The 22,996-nt window shown below is 35.1% G+C and overlaps 1 protein-coding gene across 1 annotated transcript; it reads left to right on the forward strand.

The window, feature by feature from the left end:
• The first annotated feature begins 1,114 nt into the window (after positions 1 to 1,114).
• LOC128565689 (olfactory receptor 2D3-like) lies at positions 1,115 to 2,038 on the forward strand. Its single transcript, XM_053562329.1, has one exon. It carries the CDS (start codon positions 1,115 to 1,117, stop codon positions 2,036 to 2,038), a length of 924 nt encoding a protein of 307 aa, XP_053418304.1.
• The last annotated feature ends 20,958 nt before the right edge of the window (positions 2,039 to 22,996 follow it).

The raw sequence follows: 22,996 nt of genomic DNA on the forward strand, positions 1-22,996 counted from the left end.
AAAAAAAGGTTGATAAACACTATCATAGGTAGTTCTATGCCTAGTACTTCAATCCTTTCTAGAGTTATCAGACTCCATATGTGACTCCCAGATATTTGCCCATGATTCTGCTACATTCCCTAACTCTTTCTGATATATTTACATGTTAGATTTGATCCAGTCATCTTATTCCTTGTTTATTGATGATATACAGCAAAGTATAGACTTTGAATAATGTTTCCAAGCTGGCTTCAGACTGTGAGACCAATGCCTGATTTCCTACTGATGCACTTGTTTAACTGATTGGTTATTCTAAATCAAACTGCAGCATGAATGAGGTCAAATACTGTTATGCCAGATTAGACTTTGCAACTATGCAGGCAGGTGTTATGGCTGCATTTGGTATCCATGAAGGGCCTTGCCTACCATAGTGTGTGGTGCTGCCTATCTGCTACTTCTTCACTTTCTTAGATACATGACAATGAGGTCCCTTTATGGCTTACTTTTTAGCACTGCCATCACCATCAAGGCTTGTTTCTCTGTCCTATAAAGAATTTAGGGAAAGACAAGGACTATAGATTACAACATGATTGAAAGTAACCTCTTAAAATTTCCATTCTTGCTTGAAAGAATAATAGAGAATCCATAGGAAACAAAATACAAAAATTGACTATTGGCCTTTGATATGTGATGAAATTAAAGCTAAAATCTGTGTGTTAAGTAACTTAGAAAATAAAAGTCGAGCTTTCTACTAAAGGGAGAATTATTTACATTTTCTCAAATCCATATATTTATATCCTTCTTCAGTTTAGACAAATAACATGTAATGTCCTATGAAGACTTTTGACATTATCCAAGCAATTGTTGAACAATGTCTGTATGGTTGATAGCACTCTGCCAGCAAGGATCACCAAGAAAGCATATCCTGCCTTTTCCGAACCTACCAACCAGACTGCTTCAGTGGGAATATACGGGTGGAAAAATTATAAAATCAAGTGTCTTAGATATTTATAAAACTTTTTAAATCAAATACATTTGTTCTTCTGATGAGACATTAATTTTTTGTATTTGGTGTTCCATCATCCAACATTTAATTGCTCTGTTTATACCAATCTGTAGACAGGAGTAAACATCAATGGGCAAAGAAAACCAAACCTATGTGACTCAATTTATCTTTCTGGGCCTTTCTTCAGATAAGCAGACCCAGATACTGCTTTTTGTGATATTTCTCATCATTTACCTGCTGACTGTGTTTGGGAATCTGCTCATTATATTCCTAATTCATGTTGACTCTCAACTTCACACACCAATGTACTTCTTACTTAAAAATCTGTCATTTACTGATCTTTGCTTCTCTACAACTATTGTTCCCCAGTTGCTATTCCATTTGCTGGTCATAAGAAAGACCATTTCTTTTACTAGATGCTTGATTCAGATGGTTTTTTTCCTAATAATGGGTTGTACAGAGAGTTCACTTCTAGCAGCAATGTCCTATGACCGCTATGTGGCTGTCTGCAAACCCCTGCACTATTCCACCCTCATGTCCCAGAGGGTTTGTGTTCAACTAGTCACAGCGTCATGGGCCAGTGGAGCATTTGTGTCCTTAGTAGATACCACATTCACTTTATGTCTTCCATATCATGGACAGAATATAATTAATCATTATTTTTGTGAGCCTCCTGCTCTCTTGAAGCTGGCTTCAGTAGATACCTATAGCACAGAAATGGCCATCTTTGCAATGGGTGTGGTCATCCTTCTAGGTCCTGTCTCTCTTATCCTTTTTTCCTACTGGAATATTATCTCCACTGTGATTCAAATACAGTCAGGGAAAGGGAGGCTCAAGGTCTTCTCTACCTGTGGTTCCCATTTTAGTGTTGTTTTCTTCTTCTATGGGTCAACAATATTTACCTACATGCAGCCTAATTCAAAGAAAATGAATGAGGGGGACAAGGTTATCTCAGTGTTCTACTCAGTCATAACATCTATGATGAATCCTTTCATTTATAGCCTAAGAAATAAGGATGTGAAGGAGGCATTTAGGAAAGCATTTGGAAGATAGAGCTTCTCAGAAGAAGGGATCGTTATTTTGGTATGTAATCAGGGGACATACCAAAGTGTTTGGAGACATTCCAAAGTGCTTCAGATCTTTAACATCTTTTTTCCCCAAACCATCTCTAGTCTGAGACATCAACAAAGATCATACAGGAACTCCTGCACCCTCAGGAATATTTTCAAGTTTGTCTAATGCAGTTTTGTTCAAGCTTATTTTCTGTGGTTGCAGATTGCTTCTCTTAAAGTTTAATGGTAGTATACTGATGAAAAATGTTAATAGTAAGCAAGGTCTTTATTTACCTGGCCATTAGTGCATCAAATCCATTTTCAACCAGGGATACGATATTTGCTTTCAGCTCTAAACTCCACAGCTGAATGCTAGACTTATCTCTTGCCAATTATCCATAGCTATCCAGTGTCTTGAAATCCTAGCAAATGTCAATACACTAGATTCACCAATTTCCAGTGATAAAAAGTCAATAATTTATTTTCATGAAGATATGATACTGCAAACATTCCTTGGAGTTCTAAACTACTCCTATAGGCAGTTTAACTGTGCATGGGCAAGCTCTCAGACTGCGCAACAAAATGTAGGATCTCACACTCCATCAAACATCTTTGATATCTCACACAATCCCTCCTTCCACCAATAATTGATGGCATGAGGAAAATGGACCAGAAGCAACTTTCTTACATCAGAACTGTCATGGCATTAGATAGACACTGTGGGGCACACCGGTAGTCTCAGCTACTCAGAAGGCCAAGGCAGAAGGATTGTTTGACCCTAGGAGTTCAAACCTACAGTGGACTATGATCATGCTACTGTACTCCATCCTAGGCAACAGATGGGGAGAAAAAATAAATAAAATGAAATGAAATGAAATAGAACTATCATGTCATTACCCTCCCCCATGACACCAATACCCCATAGCTGTCCCTTCCAAAACATACTCTCTTCTCTTCTGCAAGTCTAATTTTGCCAATATCCCTTTAGTTCTCTGTGGGAAGTGGAATAGAATGACAGACAATTGAAAAGAAATTCTGGAGTTTTTTCTGTGGGACAGTTGACCAATTTAGTTTTTTCTGTCCACTGTCATGAAATTCTGTTGAGGCAGTAGCACCATCAGTGACATGTCTGCAGCTTCTCACTGGTGTTCTGCATGTGCCCTGCCCCTCCTTTAGAAGAAAAACCACTACTGTCCCACTCCCCATACTTAACTAAAAGTTTAACTCTAGGTATCAAGTGGCGTACACCCAACATTTCATTGGTATGTAGGAATACCAACTACCTCCCCTGATTGCAGGGCCTGAACCATGAAAACATAGCTGGGGATCACCCCAGTACTGCTCTTTCTCCCATCATGATTCTCCATTTCTCCTGGAAGAAGGCCCATGACACAAAGTTATGCCATTACTTCATATTTCCTTTTCTTTCCAGACTTACATCCATGTGCTATGAAGCCCTTTGCAGAAATTCTTTTTATATAAAAAATAGTGCTGCTAATCTTAACAAAATCCTGTCTTCACAAACTGGGAAAGGTATCAAAGCACTTTATTGTTTTCCTGTGAGTAATTTAAATTTGGCATTCACCTCTTTATGGTTTCCTCTTAATGTAGCTACAAACAAAGGAATTAGGATAAAGGATGACATGAGCCATAGAAAATGTGTAAGCCCGGATGAAAATGAAACTTACCACATAGACTTCTGGCTACTACAGATTCAATGCACATGGTCAGTCCTTACTATCCAATGCTGTTCATTTTATGTGATAATGTCCTTGCTGGATTTAATGTATTGTGTGTAGAATGATTCTGCATGGGAGAATAATGTGTGCCATAATAGGTTTATGATATGCATGAGATATGTACTGTTTTCAGATTATGTGAACTAATACATATGATCCAATACAGGGAAATAGACCTTTGGTGAAATCGACATTCTGCTTTCATCAAACACTGAACTATCTCTAAATGTTAGGTAATGAGAGAAAGTCAAACTTTAGAACTTTAAAACTGCAGGTTTAAAACTGCAGTGAAATCATAAAAGTTCTAGAAGAAAAAATATAGGAGAAACTCTTCTGGGAATTGAGCTAGGAAAAGAATTTATGACTAAGACCAAAAATGCACGGATAGCAACAACAAAAAATAAATAAATGGTACTTAATTAAACTAAAAAGTTTCTGCACAGCAAAGGAAATCATCAACAGAGTAAGTAGACAACCTACAGAATGGGAGAAAATTTTCACAAACTATATATCTGATAAAGGATTAATATCCAGAATCTACAAAGAACTAAAGAAAAAAATCAGTACAAATTTCAAAACATGGGGAAAAAAACACAAACACATTTTTTCAACAGAAGGTACACAAATGGCCAACAAACATATGAAAAATGCTAAGCATCACTAATCATTAGGAAAATTCAAATTGAAGCCACATTAAGATACTGCCTTACCCTCTTAGAATGGCCAACATTAAAAGGTCAAAAAAGAGTAGATGTTGATGGAGATGTGGCGAAAAAGAATGCTTGTACACTTTTGGTGGGAATTGAAATTAGTACAATCTCTAGGGAAAACAGGATGGATATTCCTCAAAGAAATAAAAGTATACCTATTATTTGATCTAGCAATCCCACTACTGAGTATCGACCCAAAGTAAAAGAAGTCATTACATCAAAAAGGCTTCTGCCTCTGAATGTTTTTCATAGCATAATTCACAATAGCAAAGATACGAAATCAATCTAGGTCTCCATCAATTAATGAGTGGTTTAAAAAACATATATATGTACATCTATATGTATATGTAAATAAATATATACATACACACACCATGGACTACTTCTCAACCATAAAAAGGAATGAAATAATGTCTTTTGCAGCAACTTGGATAGAACTGGAGACCATTGTCCTAAATGAAGTACCTTGGGAATAGAAAAACATATACCACATGTTCTCGCTTATAGAGGGGTTTAATTTCTAAATGATGGGTGTACATGGTCATGCAGTGATGTAATGAACATCAGAAACTAAGAATGGGAGATGGTGAGGGGTAGAAAATTACCTATCCCTATTCTGGTGATGGATACACTAAAAGCCCGGACTTTAGCATTATACAATTCATCCATGTAACAAGAACATTTATATCCTTTAATATTTTTAAATGAAAATTATTTTAAAAGATAAAAATAGAATAATTTCTATTCCTTTAAATTTACTGAGGTCAGACTTGTGACCTAAGATGTGATCGATTTTGGAGTAAGTTCCGTGGGCTGATAAGTATGTGTATTCAGTTTTGTTGGGATGAAATGTTCTGTAGATGTCTGCTAAATCTAAATGCTGGATGGTTAGATTTAAATCTAGAATTTCTTTACTCAGCTTTTAATGTACACAGCTATGATTTAATAAATAAATAAATAAATAAATAAAAAAGAGAGAGAGAGAAAAGATAAAAATATTAGGAACATAAAAAATAAATAAAATTAAATAGGTAATTAACAGATAAAAAATTACCTAGAATACAAAGTACATTATTCTGGTGATGGGCAGGAACACTGAAAGCACTGACATCATCATCATACAATTCATCCATGTAACAAAAACTACTTGTACTACCAAATCCGTTTCAATAAATAAATAAATAAAAGAGATTTGTTTTTTAAAATTAAAATGTCAGTCTAATAAATCAAAGACTGGAAGTAGGCCTAAAATGTGTGAATCAATGTACATTGGTACTTCTAAAGTATTAAGCATCATTTTAGGACAGATGGTTTGTTGTAGCAGTGTATAGTTTGGCATATCAAATATGGCATATGAAGAAAAAATAATCAAATCTGAGAGATATTTTATTGCTGTGTATAATAAAGTCTATTGAAATCTTTCAATTTCAGTGCTTATCTATCAAAGATCTTCCTTTATTAGTCATTTAAGTATCCAAACCCACTTGCTTGGGAACTTGCCTAGTGCTAGAAATAATTTTGTACCCTTTGGCACTCATATTTTGCTCTCTGCTATATTGAAAGGAACAGGACTGACTAAAAGGTTAAGTAATGATAAATATAAAGACAGGAAAACCTCAATCTATATGTCTGTTGTCAGAAATAATGGTTCTTTCCAACATTCTGGAGTTATCTGCATATTATTCTCCGATAGAGGGTGGTTTGGTGGGGTAGAGACTGACAGACAGTGGCAGCCTGGCTTTTAACACAATGGTAATACTCGCTGGAAAAAGCTGAAACTGTGACACATTTTTTGAGATGAGGCTGATTCTATAAAAGGGTTTTAACGTGGGGCACATGGAAGAGAATTGTCATACATGCATGAACTTACAAAATTACTTTCAGAAAAAATGTTATATATTGATTAAGTCTGATTATAATATTTCTACTCTAAAGTTCTGGTCAACAGTCAGAAGATCATTCCTACCACCTTTGACTTTCCCAACCTTCAGATTTGCTAAGTGATATAGTTAAAAATTCAGAAAGCAGGCAACATTTGTTCCACAGAGGTCAGATTGTGTGAGGGGTAAAATATATGTCACAAATGAGCAATGGTCTGTAGTGATCTGCAAGGCCCTTTTCAATGGACAATCACACCTATACTTATGGAGATGAGTAAAAAAGTTGTACCTCTAACCTTTCAAATGGCATGCCTCTTTCCATAATTAGAGAGATTCCCATAATTAGAGAATTAGAGATTCTCATTGATGAGAATTGATGCAAAATGTTAGAAAAGCATAAAAACAGTGCTATAAATCAGTACTACCTAAAGCATAATAGGCTGATACTTTTCAGTGAACTGCTTGCTACCTATCAGTGATGGGAAACATTTAGAAACTTCCATAACAACTTGGCAGTCATTTAAACAGGTTGAACCCAAACATTTGAAAAATTGAGGCTTTTACTTTGTATGTCTCTGTTTCCATTTTCAATATTACCAGTATTTTAGGAATTAATATATATGGTTTTCATGAGTCCATAGCATATGGAAAACTTCAAAAATACAAAAAATACAAAACCAGGCAAATTGGCTCACACTTGTAATCCTAGCACTTTGGGAGGCCCAAATCAGAGGATCACCTGAGATCAGGAGTTCAAGACCAGCCTGAGCAAAGTGAGACCTTTTCTCTACTAAAAATAGGAAAATTATCCAGATGTTATGGAAGGCATTTGTAGTCCCAGCTACTTGAGAAGCTGAGGCAGGAAGATTACTTAAGCCCAAGAGTTTGAGATTTTTGTAAGCTAGGCCGAGGCTACAGTGCTCTTCCAGGGTGATATAGTGAGACTTTTCTCAAAAGAAAAAAAAAAAATAGAATTCAGCAGTGAAACCATCAGGTCCCATGTTTTTTGTCAATGGGAGACTTTGCCTTACTACCTTTATCTCATCACTTGTTATTGGTTTATTCACGTTTTCTATTTCTTCCTGGTTCAGTTTTGGTGAGTTATATATGTCTAGTAATTTATCAGTTTATTCTAGGTTTTCCATAGTTACTCACAGTGGTCTCTAATGAACCTTAGGATTTCCTCAGTAACAGCTCTCATGTCTCTTTTCTAATCTTTGATTATATTTATTTGGGTCTTTCCTCTTTTTCCTTTTTTGTTTTTTTCTTTTATTCTTAATTAGCCTGGACAAAAGTGCATCAATGTTGTTTTTCTTTTCAAAAACCTACTTTTGTTTTATTGACCTTTTGTTTGGGGGGGTTCAATTTTATTTATTTTCTTATTTTTATCATTTTTTTCTTCTAGTAATTTTCTATCACTTTGTTAAATTTCTTTTTTTTCTTTTTTTTTGTAGAGACAGAGTCTTACTTTATGGCCCTCAGTAGAGTGCTGTGGCATCACACAGCTCACAGCAACCTCTAACTCCTGGGTTTAAGTAATTCTCTTGCCTCAGCCTCCTGAGTAGCTGGGACTACAGGCGCCCGCCACAACGCCCGGCTATTTTTTGGTTGCAGTTTGGCCGGGGCCGGGTTTGAACCCGCCACCCTCGGCATATGGGGCCGGCGCCCTACTCACTGAGCCACAGGCGCCGCCCTGTTAAATTTCTTTGATAGGCTTCTGAGTTGCTTCTCTATGTTGTCTTGAAGTTCATTGAGCTTCTTCAAAATAGCTATTTTGAATTCTTTGTCTTAAAGGTCACATATCCTTATCACTCCAGGATTGACCACTGTACCTTATTTAGTTTGTCTGGTGAGGTCATATTTTCCTGGATGTTCCTGATGCTTGTGGACATTCAGCAATGCCCAGGCACTGAAGAGTTAGGTATTTATATAATCTTCACAGTCTTTCCCTATTTGAATCTTTCCTTCTTGAGATGGCTTTCCAGATATTCAAGGGAATTGGCTTTTTGATCTATGTCTTTGGTCACTGCAGCCACATCAGCACTGAGGACACCCCAAGACCAGTAATATTGTGATTCCTGTAGACACCTGGTGGTACCACCACCTTGGTGGACTTCAGTCAAATACAGGAGAATTCCCCGGATTTCCAAGCAAAGTCCCTCACTCTCTTTCCTCACACTCCATGCTGGGCTGCTGGAGTTTGGGGTAAATTGATGTTGGCACTCCTTCATGGGCACCACACCATACCAGATCATACCTGAAGCCAATGCAGTCTCACCCAAAGCCCACAGTGACTGCTGCCTGGCTATGTCTGATGTTTATTCAAAGCTTACAGGCCCTTTTGTCATCAGGTAGTAAATTCTGCCAGGACTGGATCTTTCCATTCTGGATAGCATATTTCTTTTTGGGTCTATATGGGTCCAGAAATGCCATTCAGAAACTAAGGCCTTGACTCAGGGACATCTTAAGTTTGCTTGGTACTATATTTTATTGTGTCTGAGTTGGTACCCAAGTTTCAAAACAAAGTTCTCTTTCCCTTCTATTCCCCAAATGGACGAAGAATCTTCTTGACCTGCACTGTCTGCAATTGGGTGAGTGGTGACACAGGCACTGGTGTGTCTACCACTGCTGGTGTCTTACTGAGTCACATGCATCCTAAGTCCACTGGCTCTGAACCTACACAAACACTGGAATTACACAAGGACCACAGTCTTTGTGGCCTCACTGCCTTACTAATTTATTTGAGGCTCTATACCACTTTTTTTCAGCCTGTGGTGGGGCTAGCCAAAACTCAGGTTTCAGAGCAGAGGATTTCCTTCTGGTGGGGCTGGTCTAAATATTCCCATGGCAGGTCAAGAAGTATAGGTCAATTTAAGGAGGTGGTCAGTGTAGGGAGGGGGTCGACTATGAAGGTTCCATTGTAATTTTAAAATTAGGTACTGATTCTGGGGTTTTCTGAAGGTGCTTACTTGCATGTATAATTGTTGAACTGGTGTTTCTGCCAAGGAATGATTCCTATAGGTTTACTACTTGGCCATTTTGCCTTATCCCCTCTACTTCTCTCTTCTTATAAAAACACCAAAAATTAGTCATAGGGCCCACCCTAGTCCATCATGCTCTCATTTCAAGGGATTACTTAATTACATCTGCGAAGATCTTTATTCCAAAGATGGTCACATTCAGAGTTTTGAGATGACACATTTTTTATAAGTGACATAATTTAAACCATTGCAAACATGGAAGTCTTGAAAAAACAATTGACTTTATTTCATGTTCAGTAGAAAGCCATCCTGATATGTTTTGAAAGGTTGTTTTGAGTGTTGTGTTGGATTATAGGAGACAAGCATGGAAGCAAGAAAAGCAATCAGTAAGACTGATCTCTATAGTGGTAGCCCACGTAAGAGGTGGTGGACTGAACTAGAATTGTAGCAATGAAGAGGCAGGTGAGATGATAAGACTTGAGATAGGATATGAAAGGGTGAAAAGAAAGGAAAGAATTATTTTTGCTGAGATTTTGGGCTTATCAGTGTTTAGGTTGTGCAGAGGGTAAACAGGTGGCAAGGGAGTGGCGAAGGGGGAGAGTGGGAACTGAAATGTAGGTAGGAACCAAATTTCAGGTAGGAACCAAATTGTAGCTAGGAACTGTTTCCATGTGGAAACATACCCAGTGATGAGTCTCTAGTAACCTAGAACTGACCTAGAGCTCATTACCATTCAGTTAGCATAGTATAGATGCAGCTTCATGAAGAATTCTGAGGAAGAGGCATGTGTAGAAAGAGAAAGTATTATATAATCACTCTGTTAGACAACCTGTGATGTACTCTGTTGTGCAGACCTAACACTCCAATCACCACAAAAGGTGGCAGAACAAACTAGTGAGCTTATAAAAATTTATAACAGCTCACACTTCTCAGTCTTTCCCCACTCATTAAGACGAACTATCCTTTTCTCTCTCTGAAATATATTTTCACTTTATTGTTATTTTGTGTAGCTTCCTTATGTACTTCCATTCTTTCTTTCTTTTTTTTTTTTTTTTGTAGAGACAGAGTCTCACTTTATGGCCCTCGGTAGAGTGCCATGGCCTCACACATCTCACAGCAACCTCCAACTCCTGGGCTTAAGCGATTCTCTTGCCTCAGTCAGCCTCCCGAGTAGCTGGGACTACAGGCGCCCACCACAACGCCCAGGTATTTTTTTGGTTGCAGTTTGGCCAGGGCCCGGTTTGAACCCGCCACCCTCGGTATATGGGGCCGGCGCCTTACAGACTGAGCCACAGGCGCCGCTCCTTCCATTCTTTCTTTTGCGTGATAAACTGTTTGTACGAGTTTGCTTTGTGTTTGTGATCACTCCATCATCAGTACAACTTGATACCAGTATTTATCCTTGACGCTGGGAACTGGGGGACCAGGTAACATCCAGACACCCCTGACAAGAAGTGTTTGGGATTCTGGGAAAGACTTAAAATGGGAGTTAGGTGGGGAAATCCATTGTGCTTATTGATATGGCCCTGTGTTATATATCGGACTTTGTTATAATACCATTCTTCTATATTTCTATAATGATAGTAAAATTTTCACTTAAATAGTAGTGACATCTTGGACTGCACCACTTAGCCCTGATGTGTTTCTCACCTATTAGTGGAAGACAATTAGAACATTTTTGGTACAAGTGCAGAAAAGAGTTCTGATATCCTCTGGTAGCTTGTTGCTTGATGGGCATCATCCAGATGATGCAGAATATACCTGTGTTGGCTGCCTTTTACATTATCATTGTTATGGATGATATCCCATAAGAACTTTGAGGCCCCAGAGGTCTATAGGATGGTTTGGGAAACATTATTGTTTTACTTGACATCAGATGTTATTCCTGTATTTCAGTAATGCCCTTAGGTATCTCTTATTGTAGAAAAGTTTAAAAAGTTCACAGCACTTATTGCCTGAGGGAATACCCTGATTATAACAGCTCTTAGGATCTCAGATTTGAAGACTTCCTTTAGGAAAACCCCCCAGGCTTATTCCTAGGTGAATTTGGGATTGTGTCTTTTATTACAATGGTAGTCCTTGGGTTGAGGTAGAGTGAGACCCAAAACCTGGATGATATCAACCCCAGCATATTTGGTAAACTTCAGAGGAGGTTACCTATTAAGATATGGATTAGCAGGCTACCAAAACCACACCTCTCTTCATTCATTGCTTATTTCTTCTTCACTGCACTGTGTCCTGTGCTTATTTCATGCCAGTGCTCCAGGTATGAGTGGGTAGGATGCTGAGGAGGAATTATTACTTTCAAGGAGTGTGAAATTTTGATTCTGTTCATGGAGGGAGGAAAGCTTTGCCTTTAACTCTCTTGCCCCTCTCTCTTTTCTATCTGGCTTCAACAAAGAATGTTGTTTGTCTTTTTGTAACTTCCCCTGAATAGCGCCCTCATGTATCTTCTTCTGCAAGTCATCTGGGGGTGGGTAAGGCTTTGACCAAGGATTCCAGTGTTTGAAAAGACTGTGGAAACCCTCTGCTGCTCATTTTGCACTGAAAACAAATCTACCATATTCTCTGCTGCTTCTTGCTGTCTCATTGTGCCCCCAAAGGCTTCCATCCTTATTCTGCTTAGCCACCTGGATATGAGCATTAGGAGCAGGCAGAACCAGTATAGAACCTGAGCCCCTTGCCATGGAAACATAAAGTGAAACTTCTCAGAGTCAGACACTGCTGGATGGCCCCAGCAGGTTGTATGAATATGCTAGTTACATGTGCAGGAATGGAGCCCTCTTCCCTGTCCGTAGTTCCCACCCTTCTTCAGTTTCTAAGACAACATTTTCTAAGTCAACATTTTCACATCCCAGGTGAGAGCTCAAAGTCTAAACAGCCAACATAACCCTCTCTACTCACCCCTGCTTCTCTTAAGGGGGTGAACGTGCTGATGTGGGAATCTAGGCATGAGTCTATTTACTTATTCAGTTAACTTTTATTTAACCCCTGCTATGTGTCAAGTGATATTGAAATACAGATAATAGAAGTAAATAATATATGTTACACCATCTTAAAGCGGCAACTTTGCCCACAGAGACAATCATGTAAACAAATAATTAAAGGACAATGTAACAACTGCATGAAAGAAAGTATGTAGAAATATTTTTCTGGATAGTGTGAAGATAAAGTTCAGCTCTGCCTTGCAGACGGAGTAAAAAACTTTAGAAAGTAGTTGCATTAAAGCTGACTCTGAACAATAAAGAGGTGGTTGAAGTATAAAAACCAAAAGCAAAAAACTAGCAAAAAAAAAAAAAAATACAAAAACACCAGAATGTTCCTGTGGGGGGAAATGTGAAGTTTAGAATTGCAGATCATTTTTGGCAAAACAATTGTATAAAAGATGAGGAAAAAGGCAAAAATTTGCACTGTTTATTGGCAGAAGATAGACCAGTCAAAGAATTGGAAGAAAATTTAAAAACTGTTATAAAGCTTAGGGGAGGGAGAAATAAAGAGACATTGATTGAAGGGTACTAAATTTCAGTTATGTAGTATGAGTCAGTTCTTGAGATCCAATGTATACCATATTGACAATAGTTAATGTATACTTGAAATCTGCTAAAAGGGTAGATCTTAAGTCTTCTCACCACAGAAGATAAAAAGAAAATGACCATCCTATGTGAAGGTGATAGATATATTAATTAGCTTAATGTGGTGATCATTTTCCAATGTACTTATATAAATATCAAAACATCAATTTGTGTGCATGTCACTACAAAAGTTTTGAGACAGACTGCACTATGGTCCCTTATTCACTTCAGAGAAACACCGTCAACAGTGTCCTTTCTAATTAATCTGAGCAAGATTCATTGTTATAGTTTCTATTGTCTGTATTATATCATTATAATTTCTTCAAATTTTTATGTTTTAATTTCTTTATTTTATTAATTTCTTTTCTTTTTCTACTTAGAAAATGTAAATTGTCAACAACAACAAAACTGAAAGTCTACCTATAGCTATTTGCCCTGTTCCCACCAGAATCCCACTTCCCAAAGGTAATCGTTATGAATAGCTTATTTTCTATGGATCTAAAAATCATATATACAAACAAACTCTTCTTCTATGGCACAATAATGAATTTCCTAAGATTCCTTACATATGGCTATTTTTTTTAACATTTAACTTATAAGAAAGTTTAAGTTCTAATGTTAGACTTATAGCATAATTTTAATTTTCAGACTTTCAAAAATAAAGGAGTCTTTGTGTAACAGATCTCCAGAAATTTTTCATTTGACAAAACTGATAACTCTACAACCATTAAACAACAACACTCTATGTCCCCATCCCTCTATCTCCTGGCGACCATCCTCTATCATCCCTCTTACCACCATTCTAGGGAATTTGACTGAATTTTTCTACTGTCTGAATTTGACTGCTCTTTCAGAACAATATGAATATACTAACACTACTGAACCCTACTAAAAACAGTGAGTATGGTAAATTTTATGTGTGTTGTACCACAATTAAATTTTTTTTTAAATATTTAAATGTGGTCATAAAGTAAACTTGTAAAAATAATAATAAAAAGGAGTTTTTTAATTTTTTAAAATATATTTTTATTATGATCAAACTCTAATCAACTAAGCAGTCAAAATTGTTCAACACATTTGAATCTTATTATTAGGTACTTGAGACCTTATTTTTCATTCTACTTTTATATGTGTTTGAAAATTTTTGTAATAAAAATAAAGAGTTTTTTAAAAAGAGAATAGTTTCATTAAATTTACCCAGTGCTTGACCTGGCCCTTCACTTTATATGCCTAGAAGCCTCTCATTCTTCCTTATCACATTTGATCTCGACTTTTAATTTTGCCAGCAACACAATTTAAATGTCAAAGGGTAAGCAAAGCATAAAAGAATGATAAGGGGCTTGGCGCCCGCAGCTCAGTAGTTAGGGCACCTGCCACATACACCAGAACTGGCAGGTTAGAACCTGTCCTGGGCCTGCTAAACAACAACAACAAAAATAGCCAGCTGTTGTGGTGGGTGCCTGCAGTCCCAGCTACTTGGGAGGCTGAGGCAAGAGAATCGCTTAAGCCCAAGAATTTGAGGTTGCTGTGAGCTGTGATGCCAGGGCATTCTACCAAGTGAGACTCTGTCTCAAAAAAAAAAAAAAAGAATGCTAAGGGTAAAAATTATCGACAATAATCATTTTCCTCAGTCAAAACCCTCATTTCTATGGTTTTTTTTCCTTACTGATTATTTTCCTAATTGTTCAGCTACTTTTGGATCAAAATCCCATTATTATAATAGGATATTAAATAATATACATATCATACACACATATATATATATTTACTGCACTAAATTCTTTTTTGTTTTCTTTTTTTCATTCCAAAATACTCAGGGGGGTAAAAATGTTTCTGTTACATGCATATTTATATAATGCTTAAGTCCAGGGCACTTAGTGTGCCCATCACACGAACTAGGTACATTTTTAGCCATCACCCCCTCCCACCTTCCTCCCTTCTTGGTTTCCAATGTCCTTTGTATGTCTTTGCATCTGTGTGTGCCTATCCTTTAGCTACTACTTGGTAAGAACATGTGGTGTCTGATTTTCCATTTCTGAAATATTTCACTTAGGATAATGGTCTTTAAATGTTTTGTATTTTATTTAATCTTTACATATTAGGTAAGTATTATTGTAACACCATTTTACAGATGAGAGCAAAGTACAAGAAAACCAAGTAATTTACTGCTTGTCACACATCAAGTAGAGAAGCCAAGGTGCAGTACAATGTCAAAGGCTCCAGTGCTAATTGGTGAGCTATCCTGCCTCCTTATAGCTGACAGCAGTCTGTGATCTATGGACTCTCACTGCAGGAGAAATATCTGTAGAACATACCACAAAAAATGTACATGTGTATACACACACACATAAACATCATGCCCATAAAAGATTAAAGTGATATATCACATAGAGTCTGATAGTTTGCTTTTCACTTAAAAGCCTATCAGTCATCTTGCTATATCATTAAACTTGGAAATAATATTTTGAAAATTTTACCTAAAAAGCAAAATACAAAATCTCATTTGTTGTTTTAACTTCCATATTCTTATTTCATATTTTTTGTTCAATTTTATTTATTTAAACAGGAATTTAATATCCATACTTTCTCTACTTAAGTATATGTCTTTTATTACTGATTTTTGGTTTGTTTTAATTTTCTGATTTTTAATTATTATAAGTACATAACAATTGATACTATTTATATATATTTATAGTGTGTTTTGATACAGACATACAATGCATTTTAATCAAATAAAGGTAATTAGGGTACCCATCACTTCGGGTATTTAACATTTCTTTGTGTTAGGAACTTTTCAATTCTTTCAGTTATTTTAAGGTATATCCCAACTTCATGTTGATTATAATCACTTTGTTGGGCTATCAAGTATTTTTCATTCTATCTAACTATGTTATGACACCCATTAACGATCTCCTTTTTATCCCCAGCTCACTATCCTTCACAGCATCTGGGAACCATCCTTCTACTCTCTGTCTCTAAGAGATAATTGTTTTTAATATTTAGCTCCCACATTTGAAGGAGAATATACAATTTGTCTTTATGTACTTGGCCTATTTCACTTAACATTCTTTAGTTCCATCCATGTTGTTGCAAATGGCAAGATTTCATTCTTTTTTGGCTATATAGCATTCCATTGTATATATGTACCACAGTTTCTTTATGCATTAATCCATTGGTAGGCACTTCAGTTGATTCCCTATCTTGGTTATTGTGAATAGTCCTGAAATAAACATGGCAGTGCAGGTATCTTTTTGATATACTGACTTTCCCTCCTTTGGATATATACTCAGGAGTAGATTTATGGTAGTTCTATTTTTGTTTTTTATTTTTAAGAACTTCCATACTGTTCCTCATAGGAACAGTTCCTCATGGGAATTGTACTAATTTACATTCCCAGCAATAATCTATGAGAATTCCCCCTTCTCCACATCCTTATCAACATTCATTAATTTCCTTTCTTTTATAATGACCATTTTAGCTGGGGTGAGATCATATCTCATTGTAATTTTGATTTCCATTTCTCTGATGACTGAAGATGTTGAGCATTTTTTCATATATCTGTTAGCCAATCATATGTCTTCTTCTGAGAAATGTCTATTTAGATTCTTTGCTCGTTTTAATTAGATTATTTTTGCCTATTAAGTAGTTGGAGCATCTTATATATTTTAGTATTAATCCCTTGTCAGATGGGTACTTTAAAATATTTTCTCTCATTCCATGGGCTGGCTCTTCATTTTGATGATTGTTCCTTCACTGTCAGAAGCCTTTTTGCTTGATGTGATCCCACTTGGCCAATTTTGTTTTGGTGGCCTGTGCTTTGGGGTATGATTCAAGAAGTCTTTGCCCAGACCAATGTCCTGAGGTTGTTTCCCTGGTTTTCTTTTAGTAGTTGCATAGTTCATGTATTAGGTTTTGGTTTTTAGTTTCTTCCTTTTTGATTTGATTTTTGTATATAGTGTGATATAGCAGTATAGCTTTACTTGTCTGCATATGGATATCCAATTTTCACTGCACCAATTATTGAAGACATATCCTGTCCTCTGTATATGTTCTTGGCATCCTTGTCAAGATAAATTCACTGTGGATATGTGAAGTTATTACTGGGTTCTTTACTCTGTATCATTGGTCTTTTTCTGTTTTTATGCCAGTACCATACCTTTTTGGTTTTTATAGTTCTGTAGTGTAGTTTTAAGTTAAATAATGTGATTACTCCAATGTTTTTCTTTTTGCTCAGGATGGGCTTTGGATATTCTAGGTCTTTTGTGATTGCACAAAATGGTTCCAACCATTTTATGGTTGTTTTCTCTATTTTGGTGAAGAATGCTAAGTGGCATTTTGATGGGGATGGCATTGAATCTGTAGATTGCTTTGGGTCATACATACATTTTAAAAATATTAATTCCTCCAATCCATAAGCTTGGAATATCTTTCTATTATTTTATATCCTCTTCAGTTTTTTTCATAAATGTTTTGTAGTTTTCATTGTAGATATCTTTTATTTCTTTGGTTAATTTTATTCCTAGTTATTTTATTTTATTTGTAGCTTTTTGGGGAGAGGGGTTCTGTTTCAGATTGTTTTCTGTTGGCATATAAAAATTACTACTGATTTTTTGGCTTGGTGTCCATAGCTCAGTGGTTAGGGCGCTGGCCACATACACCAAGGCTAGCAAGTTTGAACCCTGCCCAGGCCTGCTAAACAACAATGACAACTGCAACAACAACAATAAAACAAAAAATAGCTGGGCATTGTGGCGGGCACCTGTAGTCGCAGCTACTTGGGAGGCTGAGGCAAGAGACTTGCTTAAGCCCAAGAGTTTGAGGTTGCTGTGAGCTGTGACACCACAGCACTCTACTAACAGTAACATAATGAGAATCTGTGTCAAAAAAAAAAAAGAAAGAAAAATCTCTACTTAGTTTTGTACATTGATTTTGTACCCTGCAACATTACTAAATTTGTTTATCAGTTTTAATAGATTTATTGTGGAGTCTTTACATTTCTCTAGATATAAAAACATATTGTCTGTAAACAGGTTTAATTTGACTTCTTCCTTTCCAATCTGGATGCCCCCTTTTTTTCCTCTTGTCTGACTGCTCCATCTAGAACTTCCAGTAATATGTTGAATAACAGTAGTAAAAGTGGGCATCCTTAACTTTTTCCAGATCATAGAAGACAATTTTCAGTTTTTCCACATTCAGTGGATCTGTTATATGTGTATATGGCTTTTTGCACATTGAAGTGAATTCTTTTTATACAAAGTTTTTCGAGAATTTTTATAGTGAAGCAATGTTGAATTTTATCAAATGCTTTTTCAGCATTGGTTGAAATGATGATATGATTTTTGTCATTCATTCTGTTGATATGATGTATTAAATTGACCGGTTCTCTATCCCACGCAAGCATAATGAATAGTCCTTTCTAATATGCTGTTATAATCAGTTTGCTAATATTTTGCTGAGGATTTTTGTATCTGTGTTCTTCAGAGATACTGGCTTACAATTTTCTTTTTTTCTTGTGTCTTTGTCTGGTTCAGGTTTGGGTGATACAGACCTTGTAGAATAAATTTGGGAATTTTCCTTCCTCAGCAATATTTTTGAATAGTTTAAGTAGATTAGTATTAATTTTTCTTTGAATGCTTGGTAGAATTCAGCAGTGATGTCTTCAGGTCCCGGGCTTTTCTTTGATGGGAGACTTCTTTATTACTTCTTCTGTCTCATTACTTGCTATTGGTTTGTTCTGATTTTGAATTTCTTCCTGGTTCAATATTGATAGGTTGTATGTGTCTAAGAACTTATCCATTTCTTATAGGTTTTTCAATTTATTAACCTGTAGTTGTTGAAGGTAGTCTCAAAAGATCTTTTGAATTTCTGCATCAGTTGTATGTAGTAATGTCTCCTTTCTCCACTTTTATTTGGGTCTTCTCACTTTTTTTCTTAGGCTAGCTAAAGGTGTATTGATATTATTTATATTTTTTAAAATCCAAGTTTTTGTTTCATTGCTCTTCTTTATTTTTTGTTTCAATTTCATTTATTTCTGCTGTGATTTTTATTATCTCTTTTCTTCTACCAATTTTAGATTTAGTTGCTCTTACTTTTCTAGTTCTTTGAGATACATCATTGGGTTGTTTATTGTAAGGTTGTCTACTTTTTAAATGTAGACACTTAATGCTATTAACTATCTTTTTATTACTGCTTTTACTCTATGTTATAGGTTTTGCTATGTTATTTTTTCATTTTAATTTGTTTTGAAATTTTTAAAAATTTTCTCTCTTAATTTATTTACCCATTAGTCATTCATAAACATATTGTTTAATTTCCATACACTCGTATATTTCCCAATGTTTCTCCTATTATTGACTTCAGATTTTATTCCATTGTGGTCAAAGAAAATACTTAGTTTGGTTTCAATTTTTATTAAAAAAAAAGTAAGACTTATTTTGTAGCCTGGCATATGGTCTATCCTTGGGAATGACCCATATGCTAAGTAGAGGAATATGTATTCTGCAGTTATTGGGTGAAATCTTCTACAAGTATCTATGAGGGCCACTTAGTTTATAGCACAGATTAAGCCCAATGTTTCATTGTTAATTTTATGTCTGAATGATCTGTCCAATGTTGAGAGTGTTGATATCTCCAGTGATTATTGTATTAGTGTCTATCTCTGTCTTTAGCTCTGCTAATTTTAGATGTATATATCTGTGGCTCCAGTGTTGGATGTACATATATTTAGAATTGTTATATCCTTTTGTTGAATTGACCCCTTTATCATTATAAAATGGCCTTCTTTGCCTCTTTTTAGAAGTTTTATCCTGAAATCTTTTTTATCTGATACAAGAAAGCTATTTCTGCTCTTTTAAAATTTCCACTTCCATGAAACATCTTTCTCCACTATTTATTTTCAATGTATGCATGTCTTTATAGGTGGAATGTATTTCTGGCAGACAACATATGGTTGGCTCTTAGTAATTCTTTTTTCTTAACACCTTAATATAGAGTCCTTGCAGGATGTGGCTGTTAGTCATTTTTAGCCATTCAGCCATTCTATGTATTTTAATTAGAGAATTTAGTCCATTGACATTCAATGTTATTGCTGTTAGGTTAGGAATTACTACTACCATGCTGTTATTTGATTTCTAGACATTTTGTGTCCTCTTTTTTTTCTTTTTTACTTTCTTTGTTAAACATAATTTTCTGTGGTAGTGTATTTTAATTTTTGCTTTTTATTTTTTGTGTATCTGTTGTAGGCTTTTTATTTGAGGTTACCATAAGTCTTGCCAAAAAAATTATAATCAATTATTCTAAGTATATCATAGCTCTGCTTACAAAGAAATTAATAAGCAAGTGAAGAGAAATCTAACAGAAATTCAGACCTTTAACTCCACCACATGCCCCCACTTTTTAATCATGAGGGATGATTGCTAGAAATTTTTATTTGACCATGTTGCTCTTCTCCCTCTTTTATATTATTGTTTTAAAAGAGGTATTTCTATATTATAAATAATAAATAATAAATCTTTTCTGTTAAACATTTTCCCAAATTATTTAATTTCTATTTTATTTTGTTTACAGTGGCATCAATTGCATAGAAATATGTAATTTTAAATTGTTCAGCTTGTCAGCATCTACTTTTATGATTTTTGGGGTACTTGTTTGGGAAAGCTTGGATGGATAGATAGATTTAAACAAACAGATGGACTATATAATTTCATAGAAAACTGAAATTTCTTGAAAAAGATTTTATTATGTATATTTTAGGTTTAAAACATGATGTTATGGGATACATGTAGACAAAAAAGGGTTACCATAGTGATGCAAATTAACATATTCTTCATCTCAAATAGTGACACATTTTCTACATTTTTGTGGTAAGAGCAATTAAAATCTACTCATGTAGCATGATCTTAGGTACAGTATAATTTTCTTGCTGATGGTCCTCATGTTATACATTAGATCTCTAAACCTGTTAATGCTACTTTGTATCTTCTGACCTACATCTCCCCATTTCCTCCTCCCAGTCTTGCTCTGGGTAATCACTGTTTTGTTCTGTACCTCTATATATTTGAATATTTTTTAGATTCCACATGTAACTAAGATCATGCAATATTTTTCTTTCTGTATTAACTTATTTGACTTAGCACCATATCCTCCAGACTCATTTAGTTTGTGGTGAATGGGAAGATCTCATTCCTTTATAGGGCTGAGTAGTATTTCATTGTACATATACCATAGTTTTCTTTACCCATTTGTTCATTAACATATACTTAGGCTATTTCCATATCTTAATGATTCTGAATAATGTTTCATTGAGCATGGAGTGAAGCTATTTAACTCTTCATGAGTTAGTGACTTCATTTCCTTTGAGTATATGCCCAGAAGAGAAATTGCTAAATCGTGTGGTAGCTCTGTTTGTAATTTCTTTAGAAATCTTCATACTATCTTCCATAATGGCTGTACCAATATATAGTCCCATCAAAATATTGAAATTTTAAAAATTATATCATTAAACCATTTGGGATAAATTCTTGTTTGCATTTACACTATATATGTATATAAATATGTATTTATACACAAATAATGTTTACTGAATAAGCAATTATCACATATTTTGTTAAGAAATAAATTTAAGCAGCAATCTTTATCATATATTAAATTTTCATATATTAAGATATATTCTGGCACTATATTTGCTGGTTAAACTTTTTATGCCTGCTCAGTATTTATTATACTAATAATGGGAAGTTTACAATATATTTTATATTAGGTAAAATATGTTTCTTCTACTCCCTTATTTTTCTTTTCCATAATACATTTTATATCATTAAACCACTCATTTAAATAAAATTTGGGAAAACATGGTAAATTCCTTTACAAAAATCCTATATAAATGTAATTGGAATTTCAATGAATTTTTAAATAAGCTCTTGTTACCCATTCATAAAATCAGTGTATCTATTCACTTATTCAGATATCATATTTCATAGCTTTCTTCAAATAGGATTTGAATGTTTAAGTGTACACCTTGTTAAGGTTAGCCCTTGTTCCCTTCATGAAGGAATTTTTAAATTATAATTTCCAGTTGATTATCTTTAGTATATAATAACACAATAATGTTTACTTATCTGACATCAAAGCACATTTATGACCAGTTATCATATGCTTCAATTGGCTCTTTCACTTTTTAAAGAATATGCAATCAAATTGTCTGCAAATGATTGTCACTTCTCTTAACATTTGTTCATTTAGTATTTTCTATTGCCTAATGAGCAATACCACCCCCCACTGAATGTTCATAAATAATTGTTAAAATATGCTTGAGTTATTTCTGTGCCTATTGATAAATTTGTCATGATGGATTAGTTCTAGAATCCTGGAAATGGAGAGGCCCTATGGGCTTGTCTTCAAAAAGTAGATGTAAGAGATAGGCAGAGTGAATTGCATAAAAGTTTAATCTTCCTTGCAAGTGATTTTGAGGAAAAAAGAAAAAGAATTGCAAAAGACAGAAATAATGAGGACTTACAGGAACCAGTTTGAGAAAAATTTTATCATCTGTATAATGGGGGTAATAACTACCACAAAAGGACTTAAAGAGGATTTTAAAGTGAATGCAAAGAAACTATTAATAATGACTGGCACCAGGAAGATGCCCAATACAGGATAATTAGTATTATTATTTCCAAAGGACCCTATACAATGAGAGATAAAAGAGTGTGGAGGATAGATGAAGTAATTCTTTTTGATTGATGTTCCTCAACACCCTCTTCAGGTTAAAAATAAATGACAACATTTGGGGCAAGGGACAGGATCACAGACCACTACGTCTTTCCTTACCTTAACTCTCCATTCCTGCTCAAAGTGCTACTGTAGGGTTGATTATTTATAGAAATGGCTTTCAATTGTCAGAGATACTGAAACAAAACAAAACTCAGTGTTTCAACACATAGATGATATTAAGGGCTGGAAATTAATGGTATACTTTTGGATACTGATTAATAAAATACTTAAGTTATTCAGATTGTTTTATTTTTTAATTTCAAAATCTTAAGGGGGTACAAATGTTTTAGATTACATGGATCACTTTTT

The sequence above is a fragment of the Nycticebus coucang genome, chromosome 14, assembly GCF_027406575.1.
Source record: "Nycticebus coucang isolate mNycCou1 chromosome 14, mNycCou1.pri, whole genome shotgun sequence".
Taxonomy (NCBI): domain Eukaryota; kingdom Metazoa; phylum Chordata; class Mammalia; order Primates; family Lorisidae; genus Nycticebus; species Nycticebus coucang.